At 41.4% G+C, this 17,698-nt stretch overlaps 1 protein-coding gene across 4 annotated transcripts in view; it reads left to right on the top strand.

The window, feature by feature from the left end:
• Positions 1-17,698, top strand: part of FHIP1A (FHF complex subunit HOOK interacting protein 1A) — a 288,999-nt gene that overhangs the window by 204,615 nt on the left and 66,686 nt on the right. For all 4 annotated transcript variants that reach the window (XM_043484596.1, XM_043484579.1, XM_043484588.1 and 1 more), the window contains 2 exons: positions 11,573-11,731; positions 13,860-13,946. In XM_043484596.1, coding sequence (XP_043340531.1) covers positions 11,573-11,731; positions 13,860-13,946 — 246 coding nt within the window. The remainder of the gene's footprint in view (positions 1-11,572; positions 11,732-13,859; positions 13,947-17,698) is intronic.

The raw sequence follows: 17,698 nt of genomic DNA, 5'->3' as shown, positions 1-17,698 counted from the left end.
GAATGAGGATAGGAGAGGCACTGGATCTGAGCAGTGTTGTGACGACAGAGGCTCATTAAAGAATGGACTTTGTCACGAGGGGGCTGTGCAGAGATTTTGAGTTTGGCTTACTTGAATTGCTTCGGGTAGTTCTACTGTCCAAGAAGGAGTGCAGGTATTGAAACAAATCAAAATATTTGGGCAGTTCACTCGGTCAGTATCTACAGGGCAATTTCAAAAAGGTACTGTTTTCAAAAGCATCACAATTCTAAAGTATCTTGAGGAAATCCAACAAATATGTAAAAGGCTTTGCAAGGAAAATTATGGAACTTTATTGAAGGGCATAAAATAAGACAGAAATAGATGGAAAGCCCTGCCGTTTGTAGATACTGTGTAGATAATGCTTTTCTGCAAATCAATCTGTGAAGTTAACACAATTTATGTTTTACAACTTTTTATTGTGGAAAAAAGCAGAACACAGAAATGGAACGAAATACAGAAATTTGAAAGAATACTAAAAGGAACACCATATACATAGTGCTTAAATTCAAAGTTGTTGATATGTGTCATACTTTGGTATACTTACCATCTGTGCTCTTTGTTTGTTTTTGCTGTGCCATTTGAAATTAAATTATAGACATCAAGTATTTTAATATGTATCTCCTTGTGTGTGTCCAAATAAGGACACGCTCTTACACAACCACACTACTGTTATTATACCTAAGAAAATTGTACAGTAGTTCTATAATATGATCTAATAACCAGTTTCCCAGTTATGCCGCAAATGACTTTTACAGATTCCACCCCCCACCCCAAACTAGAGTCCAATGCAAGGTACATTTCAAACTGTATACTTCCGACTGTCGTGTATCTCTGGTCTGTTAATTCACAACAGGTTGCCGTTTTTATCCTCATGGCGGTGACCTTGTAAGAGTTCAGCCAGTCTCTTTAGAACACTCCACGTTCTAGGTTTGTTTCTTTATGTAGTTTGACTGGTTCCTATCACTGGTATTTCCTGAAAATTGGGAGTTAGGTCTAAATGCCCGGTTAAATTTAGGTTAAGTACATTTCGTAAGAATACTTTATAGGTGATGCCATACACGACAGGAAGCACATGTCAGGTTGGACCACTGTTTGTGATAGCATAGGTGATCACTCGGTTGTTTAAGGCGGTAATCCTTCGATCCCTGGGTTGTAAAGATAAAACTTCCCCTTTGTAAATTGTAAGGTATAATTGGTGAGATGTTAACATGACTTAAAATCCCAGTAGAGTTTTTGAAGGAACATGGCAAATTGATGCTAAATATCATATGCGTGCATGCTAAGCTGCTTCAGTCATGTCCGACTCTTTGCAACCCAGTGGATAGTAGCCCATCAGGCTCCTCTGTCCTTGGTTTTCTCCAGGCAAGAATAGTGGAGTGGGCGTCCATTCCCTCCTCCAAGGGGTCTTCCTGACCCAGGGATTGAACCTAAGTCTCTTATGTCTCCTGCATTGGCAGGCGGGTTCTTCACCACTTGCGCTACCTGGGAATAGCTGAAATAATTATATGAATAATGATAACTGTAATATATTTGTTGAGAGCTAACTATATGCCAGCTACTGTTGTTAGTGCTTTATATGTGTTAATTCATTGATTTCTCACAACTATTGGAACTAGTGTTATTCTTCTTTTATAGATGAAGAAATTCAGGTACAGTGAGTGACTTGGTGTAAATTCATACAAGGCCACATGGCTAGTAAGAGAGAGGGTTAGGATTTGAACCGGAGCAGTCTGACTCAGTCACCCGTATGCTTAACCCCTATCTTGTACATGAGTGATAAAATATTAAGACTTTGTATAAAGCAATAATCATAAAGAAAAGATGTAAGAAGAAAAGCAACACCCAAGGATCAAATCTGCATCTCTTACATCTCCTGCATTGGCAGGTGGGCCCTTTACCACTAGTGCCGCCTGGGAAGCCCGTATGTTACACACGTATTTGCAAATGGTTGGTACCCAAAATACATAAAAATATTTGTGATACTACAAATTAGTAAGAAAATGATGAAACGTGCATGAAGGATATGAACCAGCAGTTCCCAAACCTGATACATATGAAAATATGCTCATCTTCCCTAGCATCAAGTAAATACAAATGAACTTACAGTGAGACAACAGGCAATGGCATCAGAGTGGCTAACCATTAAGACGTCCAGTAACACCACGTTGGTACAGTAACTCAAGAAAGCAGAATGGCAGTATTGCCCTGAGAGCTCAGTTGGTGAAGAATCTGCCTGCAATGCAGGAGACCTGGGTTCGATTCCTGGGTTGGGAAGATCCCCTGGAGAAGGGAAAGGCTACCACTCCAGTATTCTGGCCTAGAGAATTTCATGACTGTATATTCCGTGGGGTCTCAAAAAGTCAGACATGACTGAGCGACTTTCACTTTCAAGGAAATGTTTGCGTGCCATGTAGTCCTGCATCTTCACTTCTTGATATCTCCCCTAGGGAAGCCTGGCACATGTTTACAAGGGTACATGCACAGAGATATTCTGTGGAATAGTGATTTGAAGGAGAAAAAGAGAAATAAGAAAAAGATAAAATGGTATATACGATGTCAACAGAATACTCCTCAGCATTCAGAATGAATGAATCACTGAGCATTATTCCACTGCATCTATATCTATCTATCTACCACATCTTTTTTATCTATTCAACTCTTGATGGACACTTAGGTTGCTTGCATAACTTGGCTATTATAAATAGTGCTGCAGTGAACATCAGGTGGCTGTGTCTTTTTGAATTAGTGCTTTGTTTTCCTTGTATAAAAATGGAGTGAAATTTCGCCATTTGAAATAGCCTGGAGGGACCTGGGTGGTATTATGCTTAGGAAATAAATAAGAGACAGACACATACTGTATGTATTCACTTGTATGTGGAACCTAAATATGACAAAAGAGAAACAGACTCACAGATGCAGGGAACAAGCTAGTGGTCATCAGAGGGGAGAGGGGCTAGGATCAGGGCAAAATAGGGTGAATGGTACAGACTACTCGGTATAAAATAAGTTACAAGGATGTTATGTACAGCATAGGAATATAGTCAACATTTTATAATAATTTTGAATGGAGTCTAATGTATAAGAATATCAAGTTACTGTGTTGAATTATGTTGAAACTAATAATAAGTCAACTGTGTGTGCATGCTAAGTCACTTCCGTCATGTCCAACTCTTTGCAACCCTCTGGGCTGTAGCCTGCCAGGCTCCTCTGTCCTTGGAATTCTCCAGGCAAGAATACTGGAGTGAGTTCCCGTGCCCTCTTCCAGGGGATCTTCCCGACGAGACTGCACCTGCGTCTCCTGTGGCTCCTGCATTGCAGGCAGATTCTTTTACCCCTGAGCTGCTGCAGAAGGCAAGTCAACTGTAGTTCAATAAAAAATAAATGAATTACATTTCACATTTATTAGCGTGTAACTGCACCTACATGTGTGAACACCAATAAACCTAAATGCAAAAAGCATAAAATCTAAAAACATAAAAAAGTAAGGAGCAAAATGTTCCATATAGTAATGTTAACATTTGCATAAAACTTATGTAAACTTTTAAGACAACATCTTAGTGTGTACTGTTTTTTTGATACATATGAATACAGTAGAAGTACAGAAACAGGCACAGAAATAATATATATTAAGCTCAGAACTGTGGTTACTTTTGGGTGCAAAGGAAGGAGAGATGATGGAGATTGGAATAGGGTTTAGCTCTACTTGTAATGTTTTGTTTTTTGAAAAATAAAGAGCACTCTGAAGAAATTGTGGCTGTCAGGAAGCATTTAACAGGAGGCTTCCCATGTGCTGTTATGGATCTGTCAGGAACCCTCTGGCCCTTATTAATTCCTGAATATTCAGGAATTAGGAGGAGAGGCACACCTTTCCCGGGGCTGAGGAATCCAGGCATTTCCTTTGTTAGTTTCTCATTATGGTGATAAGTACCCTCTTCTCTCTTTAATAGGGATCGCCTTGTGTTTTGTAAGTCTGGAATTTTAATCTTTATCTTTGCTGAAAGAAACTACAGTATATATGCCCACGCCATGTTGATTAAAACACCTTTGCTCCATCAGAGCTTTGGTCCCCGTGTCTGTCTGTCTTTCTCTTCCTCTCTTTCTCTTTATCTCTCTATTTCTGGCTGATTCCCTAGGGCGCGAAAGCTGGCTGCGTAACCCAGGGAATATTAACCTCTTTCCTCCTTTCACTTTCTCATCGTCGACTCCGGACCACCAAGTTCTGGTCCATTAAAGGACCAACATATGGCAAAACTAAATCTGTTAAATCTTGGGGATGATTTTCTATTTTGTTTTACATGTTCGTAATATTTCATATTTTAAAGATTTAAGCATGTTTGGACTGGAATAGAGCCTATTTTTAGTGTTTAAATTTCCACTTACTAAGTTATAGGTAGATTTCACTGAGTAGTTGTTGCTTTTATAAAAACATGTTTTAAAACACAGTTCATTAAAATTGGAGGAAAAGCATCTCCAGCTGACCTTATTTGCTAGAAGGGAACACAGTGCTTCGTTGTGTTAAGTTGCCCCTTAGGATAGATCCCGTAATCTCATTTGTTCCCAGTTTTCTATAATTACATCTGACAACATAATTAAAAAAAAAAGACCTCTTTATGTTGAAGATAAAAGCATACTCTATTAACCATCTGGCTAAGGACCACAATTGACAAAAAGCTTTTTCTAATTAGTATGATTGTCAAAGTGTGTTAGCATCAGGCTTTGGAAAGAGTAATGGCTCTTTAAGGAAACTGGACCACTTTTGGAAACTTTTGTTCTGTGGTTTATAGGAAGAGCTTGCTGTTTCTGCCTCTTGTCTCAGGATGTGTTTTCCCAAGAAGAGAAAGATAATAAGGATACTCTAGGGAAGAATTTAGTGCCCACGAATGGTTGGGGACTCTGAATGACCCTTGCTTCTTATGATTTTTTAAAACCAAGTATTGATGATTAAGCCCTTGTCACTTGTTACATGTTGGCAGAAGTTGAAAACAGCCTATATATACATTTGGAAATGCACATTGAAATAAGCAACCTTTAGGTACACAGCCGCAGGTAGAAAGTTATTTATCCCATATCTAAAATTTATGAGGCTTTTTATTTTGGCATGTTGTCGCAAATGGTCCCTACCAGGTGTTTCGCTGCTAGCTTCAGACTAAAGCCATCTGCTGACAGTCTTCTTTGCTTTTGCTGAAATTAACTGGGTACTATTAGGTGTTTAAAGTTAAAGGTGAACCTTTCCTGATGGTTCACTGCTCTGTGCTCGTCATTTTTTTCCCCCCTCCACTGGAAACGTTGCTGTGTATAAACCATGATGTCCACTTCTTTACATGCATGATTTCTTCTAATCGTTGCAACAACTCAGTGAGGAGACTGAGCTTTGGAGGGCTTTAATAACTGCCTGTTAGTGGCAAAGTCAAAGCCATGGTCATCTGATACTGAAATCTATGGTCTCAGCAATTAGCATGCTGCTCTGTCCTGCTGTCAGGGACATAGTTTGCTTTTCTCATTGTTGGTCATCTTTAGCATTTTATGTGGTCATTCGTTTTTTTTAAGACTTGAGAAAAGATAAATTAAAAATATTGGGTTATAGGACTTCCCTGGTGATCCAGTGCAGGGGATCGGGTTTGATCCCTGGTCAGGGAACTAAGATCGTGCATACCACACGGCACAGCCAAAAACAATGGTGGTGGTGGGGAGGGGGTGGTGATGCTACTATGTTGGGAATAAGTATAATGTTTTACCATCACTTTTTGGTGGTCAGGATTAATAAAGGGCTAAAAGAATGGATGAGCATTTAAAAATATTAACTGTTGAATGTCAATATATATTTTGAATTTTTAAGTTAAAATTGTCTTAGATTATATCATTAAACTCTTGGCAAAATTATCTGCAAACCTGTTGTTGCCTCTCCTTTCTCTTCTTCCTGTTCCCATAATATTCCCTGCATTGTTTTTTTTGAATGATGAGTGAATAAAGGTCAGCAGGAAGTAGTCACCAGTAGTAACAGTCTTTCTTGCATTTACTGGTTAATCAGCTGTCTCCTCCGTCTCACCTGGTCAGACTTGTTCAGTGCTTGTTCCCCAGTCCTGACATGGTGCCTGGCCTATTGTTGGTGTTCTAGAAATGCATGTGGACTGGATGAAGGAATCTGAAATCTGAGCAACGTCTTGGAAAGGATAAATATTTAGCAGGAAGGATTTGCAGTCTTGCTCTTAAGACCATGTAGTCCTCTTCATTCTGCAGACTCTTCTCTCCCATGTTTCTTTGCTGTGCTGGAGACAATTGCAGGTCTGTTCTCTGGCTCCGCTTCTAGAGGCGAGAACTGCACAGGTGTTGGCGTCCAGGGGACACACTGCACTGTCCTCCCGTGCAGGCGGGTGGAGTTCCCGTCTCAGCCATGCCCTTTTCAGGACACACTTTAAAAAAAGTGAATATTAGGTATGTGTTATTTTTAATTACTGTCACTGATGGATGTAATTTGAAAATTAATGTTGCTGTAATTATATTGATATACTGAATAGTTATTCCCAGCTTCTTAGTCAGACAAATTAAGCCTGTCTTTATGAATTCATCTTCAAAGGCTCAAAGTGGTTAAGGAATCGGGAGTATGCAGAATTAAAGCCTTTCTTCTGTGGTTAATTTAGCATGAGTTAGCAAATGTAATTGATTTTAAAAATGGGGCATCAAGAGTAGATTTCCCTTCAAGGAGAACTTTTGGTCTCTGTTCTTTCTTGCCAGAGGTTTCTGATTTATAACAAGGAGCTCACTGGGGTCACATTCAAAACAGGAATTAAAGTGATTTGTTTGGGTTTGCTGACAAGGAGTTAAATGCTTTAAATAGGGGACATTCTTTCTTGGGACTGCAGATGCCCTGATTTTGAAAAAGAGATACACGGGCTGTCTTGTTGCCTGCTGTATACTCTGTGCTTAACATCGCGCCTGTCCTGAGGGTGCTCAGCGACTTTTATTTTAAACAAGAGACTGAATGAATGAGTTAATGAAGGTCACTAGGACACAGAACAGAGAAGTGTATATGATCTTTTGATTTTCCAGTGTTGAAATGGCTCATCTCCTTCCCTTGCCCCCTCACACACTCAGCCGTGGCTGCTGTGCCCCGCCCCACCCCTTCCAGCCCCGCCCCCACTCCCTCCCGTGGCGTCTGTCATCCGGTTTCTCTGCACCCAGACCTCCTGGTGCCCGGTGGCCAGGTCTGCCCTGTATTACTGACGGCTGTGTTACTCAGGGAAAGTACTGCTAGGGTCTGACTGGCAGATCACCCCAGTCTGCAGGGTGGACGGGAGTGAACTGGTCAGGCCAGGGGAGATGGAGAAGACAGACCTTAAACTAACGCACGCAAGGAAGGCAGTTGCTGTACGGAGGGCTGCAGGGGGCGCTGTGGGAACAAGCCAGGGGAAAGGGGGAGGCGACAGTTGGTAGATACTTTTTCCAAGTATGGCATACCTGGAGCCACACCTCCTGACTTTCCCTGTCTGATGTCAGGCACCATGGATTGTCATAGCTCACCATCTGAAGCTCCCTTCCCTTCTCTCTCTGGTCTGTATAAAGCCTGAGGTCTCATCTTTTTGTCTTTTCATACCGTTCACGGGCTTCTCAAGGCAAGGATACGGAAGTGGTTTGCCATTGCCTTCTCCAGTGGACCATGTTTTGTCAGAACTCTCCACCATGACCTGTCCATCTTGGGTGGCCCTACACGCATGGCTCATAATTTCATTGAGTTAGACCATGCTGTGGTCCATGTGATCAGTTTGATTGGTTTTCTGTGATAGTGCTTTTCATTCTGTCTACTCTCTTATGATTATACAGTGGGAATGACAGATAGACAAGGGACTAGATCTGATAGAGTGCCTGAAGAACTATGGACAGAGGTTTGTGCCATTGTACAGGAGGCAGTGATCAAGACCATCCCCAAGAAAAAGAAAAGCAAAAAGGCAAAATGGCTGTCTGAGGAGGCCTTACAAACAGCTGAGAAAAGAAGAGAAGTGAAAGGCAAAGGAGAAAAGGAAAGATATTCCCATTTGGATGCAGAATTCCAAAGAACAGCAAGGAGAGATAAAGCCTTCCTCAGTGATCAATGCAAAGAAATAGAGGAAAATAACAGAATGGGAAAGACTAGAGATCTCTTCAAGAAAATCAGAGATACCAAGGGAACATTTCATGCAAACACGGGCTCAATAAAGGACAGAAATGGTATGGACCTAACAGAAGCAGAAGATATTAATAAGAGGTGGCAAGCATACACAGAAGAACTGTACAAAAAAGATCTTCATGACCCAGATAATCATGATGGTGTGATCACTCACCTAGAGCCAGACATCCTGGAATGTGAAGTCAAGTGGGCCTTAGGAAGCATCACTACGAACAAAGCCAGTGGAGGTGGTGGAATTCCAGTTGAGCTATTTCAAATCCTAACAGATAATGCTGTGAAAGTGCTGCACTCAATATGTCAGCAAATTTGGAAAACTCAGCAGTGGCCACAGGACTGGAAAAGGTCAGTTTTCATTCCAATACCAAAGAAAGACAATGTCAAAGAATGCTCAAACTACCGCACAGTTGCACTCATTTCACGTGCTAGTAAAGTAATGCTCAAAATTCTCCAAGCCAGGCTTCAATAGTATGTGAACCGTGAACTTCCAGATGTTCAAGCTGGTTTTAGAAAAGGCAGAGGAACCAGAGATCACACTGCCAACATCCGTTGGATCGTTGAAAAAGCAAAGGAGTTCCAGAAAGACATCTATTTCTGCTTTATTGACTATGCTAAAGCCTTCGACTGTGGGGATCACAACAAACTGTGGAAAATTCTGAAAGAGATGGGGATACCAGACCACTTTACCTGCCTCCTGAGAAATCTGTATGCAGGTCAAGAAGCAACAGTCAGAACCAGACATGGAGCAACAGACTGGTTCCAAATTGGGAAAAGAGTACGTCAAGGCTGTGTATATTGTATAAGTTAAATAAGTATTGCTTATTTAACTTATATGCAGAGTACATCATGAGAAATGCTGGACTGGATGAAACACAAGTGGGAATCAAGATTGCTGGGAGAAATATCAGTAACCTCATATATGCAGATGACACCACCCTTACGGCAGAAAGTGAAGAAGAACTAAAGAGCCTCTTGATGAGGGTGAAAGAGGAGAGTGAAAAAGTTGACTTAAAACTCAGCATTCAAAAAACTAAGATCATGGCATCTGGTCCCATCACTTCATGGCAAATAGATAGGGAAAAAGTGGAAACAGTGAAAGGTTTTCTTTTCTTGGGTTCCAAAATCACTGCAGATGGTGACTGAAGCCATGAAATTAAAAGATGCTTACTCCTTGGAAAAAAAGTTATGACCTAGACAGCATATTAAAAAGCAGAGACAGTACTTTTCTGACAAAGGTCCATCTAGTCAAAGCTATGGTGTTTCCAGCAGTCATGTATGGATGTGAGAGTTGAACTATAAAGAAAGCTGAGCACTGAAGAATTGATGCTTTTGAACTGTGGTGTTGGAGAAGACTCTTGAGAGTCCCTTGGACTGCAAGGAGATCCAACCAGTCTATCCTAAAGGAAATCAGTCCTGAATATTCATTGGAAGGACTGATGCTAAAGTTGAAACTCCAATACTTTGGCCACCTGATGTGAAGAATGGACTCATTAGAAAAGACTCTGATGCTGGGAAAGATTGATGGCAGGAGGAGAAGGGGATGACAGAGGATGAGATGGTTGGATGACATCATCACCTCAATAGACTTGAGTTTGAGTAAACTCTGGGAGTTGGTGATGGACAGGGAAGCTTTGTGTGCTGCAGTCCACGGGATTGCAAACATTTGGACACGACTGAGTGACTGAACTGTACTGAACTGAACTGAGGTCTCATCTCCATGCGATGGCTCCAGAGCTCTGTCTACTGGGCTTTCCACTGGTTTGTCCCTTCAGTTCTGTGTCTGACCTGCAGAATACTGCAGGGTCTGATTCAGGCATGCCTCGCCAGGCTCCTTCCACCTGTAAATCTTCACTCCAGTAATACTGCAGTTCTCTTCATTCCCGGAGGTGCCATCTTTTTTTGCTCCTTCATGCTTTTTATATCCTCTGCTCCAAATATTCTTGCTTCCAACAATATAAGAACTTTTAAAAATAATAAAGCTCAATAAGAACTTTTTTTGGCTCTTACTCATTCTTCAGCAGCTCTTGGGTATCACTTCTTCTGAGAACATTTCGTGCTCCTAACACTCCAAGTCTGGGTTTATCCACAGTGACATATTTTCTCTGATGTAGTCTGAGCATTTATTACACTCCTACAATTGCCTGTTATCTCTTATTAGTCTGTGAGATTGGTGAATGCTTTGCTATGTCTTCTCTGGGCCTAACTCAGAAGGGGCTGTTTTCTTGAATGCTTCTGTCCTGTTTGAGCTCCTTATAACCTTAGGTTTACCCTAGAGCAGCACCTTTCACAGGTCACTCCCTTGCTTCTGTTCTGGGCACTTCCTGTCCATCCTTTGCACACCTGCCAGGTCGGCATCCCTACAGTGCTGGCTAGCATCACTTCCGTGTACCGTGAAATCCATTGTTTTCCTTGGGTCCGTTTTCCACAAGGTAAAGCTAGCAGGCACTCAGCATAAGTGAGTGTCTGCTAGTTTTTTCTGCATTTTGTACGTTTCTGTCTTGGTTTAAGGCATCAGCATTTTCTTAATGACCAAGCTGGAAAACGTGACAGTTTGGAGTTCTCATTGATCGGCGGTGACTGAAGCCGAGCGCTGGCAGCGTTACCCAGGAACAGAGCAGGGGGAGGAGGTAAACCTTCTGCCTTTGGGTTAAGACTGGGTTGGTGGATATTTCAGTTAGAGCACCCCCCTCCGCCTGACATGTGCGCCTGCCGTTTCTTAATCCTTTTTCCCCACTGCCGATGCTTCAGTTTAGACCTCTCCAGCTCGGTTTGAAATACCGTCATCACATCTATCTGACCCGTGACCCCAGGGGTTTCTTCTAGACTGTGGAGATGAGATGAGCGTGCCTTCTAGAGTGGCAACAGCGTGTGTCAGCCACGACCTTGACCACGCCTGCCGGAATCTTTCTCATACAGCTGCTCGTGGTTCTCCTGTGACGCCTTCTGCCCCGGCCGCCTGAGTCTCAGGCGCTCCCGGTGGACAGGGGTGTGGGCCGTGTCTGGGTGTGCACTCAGTGGTGTGGGACAGAACACGTTGTTGCTGAGTTCGCTCCTCTCCTGCACACACTGGGGGCCGTAACCGTGTTTCCTTCATCTTGGGTCTGTCTCCCTCCCCGCACCCCAGCCCAGCGTTGGCCGGCACCGGAGAGATCAGCAGCCCGTGGTACCGTGGTATCCGTGGAGGTATCAGCCGAGGACCCGGTGCTCCTGTTCCTCCTCCCGCCTCCTTCCAGCATCCTTCTGGGTTCCCTCCAGGCTGACAGCCTCTCAAGCGGGAACCCCTCGCTACCTGAAGTGCAGTCCGGGCCAGCGGCAGTGGCGTCGAGTGGGAGCCACAGCTGCAGGTGAAGAACCCAGGGGAAGTACTGATTGCATTCTCGTTTCTGAACCCAGGTGCTTGCGACGGGGCTCAGCGGCCTGTACTCTTCGCTGCCTACCAAGCTGGAGGAGAAGGGCGAGGAGTGGCACTGCCTGCTGAGGGACGACTGGCTCCTGCTCCCGCCGCTGGTCCAGTTCATGAACTCGCTGGAGTTCTGCAACGCCGTCATTCAGGTGAGAGCGGCCGGGGTCCACCACGGTCTTTCAGGACACAGCGATATGCTGAGTCAGCTGATCACATCGGCTTTCCTTCTCTTATTGCAGTCAGCGTTTGTGGAACACTGATGCTTTACTTTAAACCTGTTGAATGTCCTGGAATGAGTAAAAATGTTGGTTTATAGGTTTGGGGGAAGTTTTAATTGAGAAAAAAAAAGAGTATATTTTCTTTATCTTCCTTATAAAAAGTGTTAATTCTGTTTTGATTAGCCATTTAACCATCAAAAATAAGTTCAATGCTGGACTCATTAAATAGATATTTTTAGGCTTCTAAGTACTTCAAATTATACCATTTTTACTTCAAGGTCTTCTTGGGAGTCTACAAAGCAAAACACTTTATTTTGCTTAATTGTGCATACTACATAAAGGATATTGTTATCTCAATTGAATTTAGAAGACGTTAAGCATCTTCTTAACAACACAAATTAAATTTGCTTTGAAATTGGCCTGCTTCGGGGGAAGAACAGCCACTGAACTCAAGTATATTTGGCTTTTTGATTAGATTTTTACCTTCAAATTTCTTGTTACTGTTTTCAATAAAAAATCAGATTGTATATATACTTAAGGGTGTAGTAGGTTTTCATTGAAAAATGTTTTATTTCTATATAGGACAAATATTACCTTAATACTAGATTTATTAAGAAATAAAATTTCTTTATGGTGATTGTAAGGGGGAAAATGTTAGTTATAATCTGTTTCTCTATCAAATGAAAAAATAGCTTCTGGAAGAAAATGCAAGTAAATTACTTCAGTTCCTGTCTCATTTTTATTGCTAAGTCAAAGGAGATTTTATTTATGTATAAGATAAATGGATTACATCTTAAGTTGTTTTTTCCTTTAGTGTTACAGTCTATCAACATTTTCTTGTGGAAGTTTGTAGAAATAAAAAAGATGTAACTATTAGTTTCTCCCCAAATGTACACAGAGAGGGAGATTATCAGTAATTTAAAGATCTAGCCGCACTTCCCTAGAAATTGCTTTTTACTTTATTGTTTGACTCTGTTTTTATTTTTTTTAAAGAAAGAGAAAGCTAACAAGCATGGTTGAGAACAGAGATATGATATAGTTTATATCATATTCTGAGACTGAAGCCATATGCTTTTAAGATTTTTTGTTTGGGGGTACTACTGCAAAGATTACAGTTGACCTTTGCATCTGCAGGTTTCACAGCTGTGGATTCTACCAACAGATCTGAAAGTATTTCTGGAAGAATCCAGAAAGTTCCAAAGGGCAAAACTTGAATTTACTGTATGCCAGCAACTATTTACATAGCATTTGTATTGTGGTTACAACTATTTGTATTTTATTAGCCATTATAAAGTAATTTAGAGATGATTTATAGTATATGGGAAGATGTATGTAGATTATATGAAAATACTATGCCATTTTTATTTATAAGAGACTTAAGCATCCACAGATTTGGGTATTGTGGCAGTGGGGGCTGGTCATCCCAGAACCAATTCCCCATAGATACTGGGGATGATTGTATTTATAAAAGACGTCAGTAAGGCTTATCCATACTAAATATATTTTGAAAGTTAAATATAGGAAATGTTGTACCTCTGATAATGTTTTCTGCTTTTTAGCATTACTGTTTTTTATGAAAAGATTTTCTAAATGCCTTCCTCCCCAATATAAATGATTTTATCAGAGAATGCATTTCAAAATGAGAAATTTTTTCTGCTGACAAAATAAATGGTTTTAACTGTCCATTTTGACAGTTATTTTTTTAAAATTAGTCACAAGTTGAGATAGGACATAGATGAAGTTATAGAGCAAAAATTATCCATTCCAGGTTGTTGACTTTCATTTATGAGCCCATGTACATATTCAGTCTATTTATTATATGTTTTTTATTTTTTTTTCAAACAGGAATTTTAAATTACTGGTTTTAAAATTTGGAAGTCCAGACTATTTTTTTATACTGGAATAAACCATCTGGAAAAATTACATGGTGGTTTGAAGTGTGAATTATTCTTTAGCCATGAAATAAATGGCCAACATTTGGATATCCTTTTTGAATTCAGGTTTGATTTTAAGAAGATCTAAAGATTGTCTTTTTCATGCCTGTTTGTTTCTCTCTTAGGTGGCCCACCCCTTGATTCGTAATCAGCTTGTCAATTATATTTACAACGGGTTCTTGGTACCGGTCTTGGCTCCAGCTCTGCATAAGGTCAGTGACAGGCTGATGTCATCTTTTGTCTGTTTCTTCTACAACTGATAGAAACCGAGGAAGGGAGACACAGTATACTTGACTTGGTGGTGACTGAGCTTTATTTTCCTTCTCATTTCATCCATGTTCCTTACCAGTGTCAATTACAGATCTTAATGATGGTGACAGCTTAAGTCTGACAGGATCCATTTGACGTGTGAATGAATATCAAGTAAGCTGGTCTAAATGAACATTGGCACCTGGACTGACTCTTGTGTCTACTTGAGTTCATAGGTAGCAGCCACTTGGAACTTTCTGTTAAGGTCTCCTCTGAGCTAACATGGCTCATAGTTTCATTGAGCTGGACAAGGCTGTGCTCCATGTGATCAGTTTGGTTAATTTTCTGTGATTGTGGTTTTCATTCTGTCTGCCCTCTGATGGATAAGGATTAGAGGCTTATGGAAGCTTCCTGTTGGGAGAGACTGACAGAGGGGGAAACTGGGTCTTGTTCTGACGGGCGGGGCCATGTTCAGTTCAGTCGCTCAGTCGTGTCCGACTCTTTGCGACCCCATGGACGGCAGCAGGCCAGGCCTCCCTGTCCATCACCAACTCCCGGAGCTTACCCAAACTCATGTCCATTGAGTTGGTGATGCCATCCAACCATCTCATCCTCTGTCGTCCCTTTCTCCTCCTGCCGTCAATCTTTCCCAGCATCAGGGGCTTTTCAAATGAGTCAGCTCTTTGCATCAGGTGGCCCAAGTATTGGAGTTTCAGCTTCCACATTAGTCCCTCCAACGAACACTCAGGACTGATTTCCTTTAGGATGGACTGGTTGGATCTCCTTGTAGTCCAAGGGACCTCCAGTGTCTTCTCCAACACCACAGTTCAAAAGTATCAATTCTTCAGCTCTTAGCTTTCTTTATAGTCGAACTCTCACATCCATACATGACTGTTGGAAAAACCATAGCTTTGACCGGACGGACCTTTTTTGGCAAAGTAATGTCTCTGCTTTTTAATATGCTGTCTAGGTTGGTCATAACTTTTCTCCCAAGGAGTAAGTGTCTTTTTATTTCATGGCTGCAGTCACTATCTGCAGTGATTTTGGAGCCCCCAAAATAAAGTCTCTCACTGTTTCTACTGTTTCTCCATCTATTTGCCATGAAGTGATGGGACCAGATGCCATGATCTTTGTTTAGTGAATGTTGAGCTTTAAGCCAACTTTTTCACTCTCCTCTTTCACTTTCATCAAGAGGCTCTTTAGCTCTTCTTCACTTTCTGCCATAAGAGTGGTGTCATCTGCATATTTGAGGTTATTGATATTTCTCCCAGCAATCTTGATTCCTGCTTGTGCTTCATCCAGCCTAGCATTTCTCGTGATGTACTCTGCATATAGGTTAAAATAAGCAGGGTGACAATATACAGCCTTGACATACTCCTTTTCCTATCTGGATCCAGTCTGTTGTTCCATGTCCAGTTCTAACTGTTGCTTCCTGACCTGCATACAGGTTTCTCAAGAGACAGATCAGGTGGTCTGGTATTCCCATGTCTTTCAGAATTTTCCACAGTTTATTGTGATCCACACAGTCAAAGGCTTTGGCATAGTCAATAAAGCAGAAATAGATGTTTTTCTGGAACTCTTGCTTTTTCCATGATCCAGCGGATGTTGGCAGTTTGATCTCTGGTTCCTCTGCCTTTTCTAAAACCAGCTTGAACATCTGGAAGTTCACGGTTCACATACTGTTGAAGCCTGGCTTGGAGAATTTTGAGCATTACTTTGCCAGCGTGTGAGATGAGTGCAATTGTGCGGGAGTTTGAACATTCTTTGGCATTGCCATTCTTTGGGATTGGAATGAAAACTGACCTTTTCCAGTCCTGTGGCCACTGCTGAGTTTTCCAAATTTGCTGGCATATTGAGTGCAGCACTTTCACAGCATCATCTTTGAGGATTTGAAATAGCTCAACTGGAATTCCATCACCTCCACTGGCTTTGTTCGTAGTGATGCTTCTTAAGGCCCACTTGACTTCACATTCCAGGATGTCTGGCTCTAGGTGAGTGATCACGCCATCGTAATTATCTGGGTTGTGAAGATCTCTTTTGTATAGTTGTTCTGTGTATTCTTGCCACCTCTTTTTAATATCTTCTGCTTCTGTTAGGTCCATACCATTTCTGTCCTTTATTGAGCCCGTGTTTGCATGAAATGTTCCCTTGGTATCTCTGATTTTCTTGAAGAGATCTCTAGTCTTTCCCATTCTGTTATTTTCCTCTATTTCTTTGCATTGATCACTGAGGAAGATTTTCTTATCTCTCCTTGCTGTTCTTTAGAACTCTGCATTCAGATGGGTATATCTTTTCTTCTCTCCTTTGCTTTTCGCTTCTCTTCTTTTCTCAGCTATTTGTAAGGCCTCCTCAGAGAGCCATTTTGCCTTTTTACATTTCTTTTTCTTGGGGATGGTCTTGATCACTGCCTCCTGTACAATGTCAAGAACCTCCGTCCATGGTTCTTCAGACATTCTGTCTATCAGATCTAATCCCTTGAATCTATTTGTTAAACAAGATGGTGGAGGAGTAGGATGGGGGACCATCGCTTCTTATTGTATTTTGCTTATTTGTTAGTTGCTTATTTGTATTTGTTAGTTGTTTATTTGTATTTTCCAAAACAAACAGCACACTTAGTTTGACTAGGAGTTTTGTGTTACTTCTGTGTTCAGGAAGTATTGTATTATAAAAATAAACCTTGTATTTGTTTCTGTGTTATCTTTCTGTTAAATGCCTTGCTGTTCTCGTGGAGGGTTGGGTGTCCTGTATTGAAGATCTATAAGCAAATGGGGCAATTTGCCTTTATGGGAGACTAGAATGGTGCCCTGAAAATTCCTTGGCCGTAATTATCCACAGTATACTTGCCTGGTAATTCCGACAGACAGAGGAGCCTTGTGGCCTGCAGTCCATGACATCGCAAAGAGTCGGACACGACTTTGCAACTAAACAACAACAATTATTCACAGACTGTCTTGCACATTTAGACTTTCTTCCTCATTTGTTCTCATCTTTTTTCTCATTGGCTGGCTGATACTAAATAATTTCCCAAGTCATTATAATAATACATTATCAATCCCCTGCGTGTGAAGCTTCGGTTGCGTCTTTCAGAGATGAACACGTGTGTTGCCCTGCACGGTGTACTGTGCTGTAGGATATAAAATGTGTACTTTTTGTGTTTGTTTTTTATGTACTGTTTGTGCAAAATTACTGTGAGGCTGTTGCAGTACAGCACTAGATAACTATTGTGTTTGTTGTGTACCGAGGCTGACTTTGTTGGATTTACAGACAAATTGCACTTAACGTGCTCTTGGAACAGAACTTGTTCGTAGATAGGGGACTTCCTGTAGTTATGCTCGTAATTGTTATCTGTTCAGGATATTTTATGTTATTTTAATTAGCATACTTTAAAGTTACAAATATTAATGATAGCTGTTTATCCACAATCGAGGTTGAGATCCACCTCAGAGAGCTGTTAGGAAGCTCTGACTGGTCTCTGAGTACCTCCCCTTCATAGCACTTGGCACAAGTGGAATTCAGTTATTCAAAATGCAGGACCTTGGGTAATGTCTCCACAGTGCTCTGCCTGCTTCTTGAGGGTAGGATTCACCCCTGCTTTGTTTACTGGGGAATCCGGTGCTGAGCACAGAACCTTAGACCGGGGAGGTTGAGTAAACAGCACATATATGGAATGATGTTTGTTGAAATGTTGAACACTCGGTACATTTCCAGACAGTGG

Source organism: Cervus canadensis, chromosome 1, assembly GCF_019320065.1.
Source record: "Cervus canadensis isolate Bull #8, Minnesota chromosome 1, ASM1932006v1, whole genome shotgun sequence".
NCBI lineage: Eukaryota > Metazoa > Chordata > Mammalia > Artiodactyla > Cervidae > Cervus > Cervus canadensis.
The sequence above is the reverse complement of the archived record's forward strand: the minus strand, read 5'-3'. Positions and strand labels throughout refer to the sequence as shown.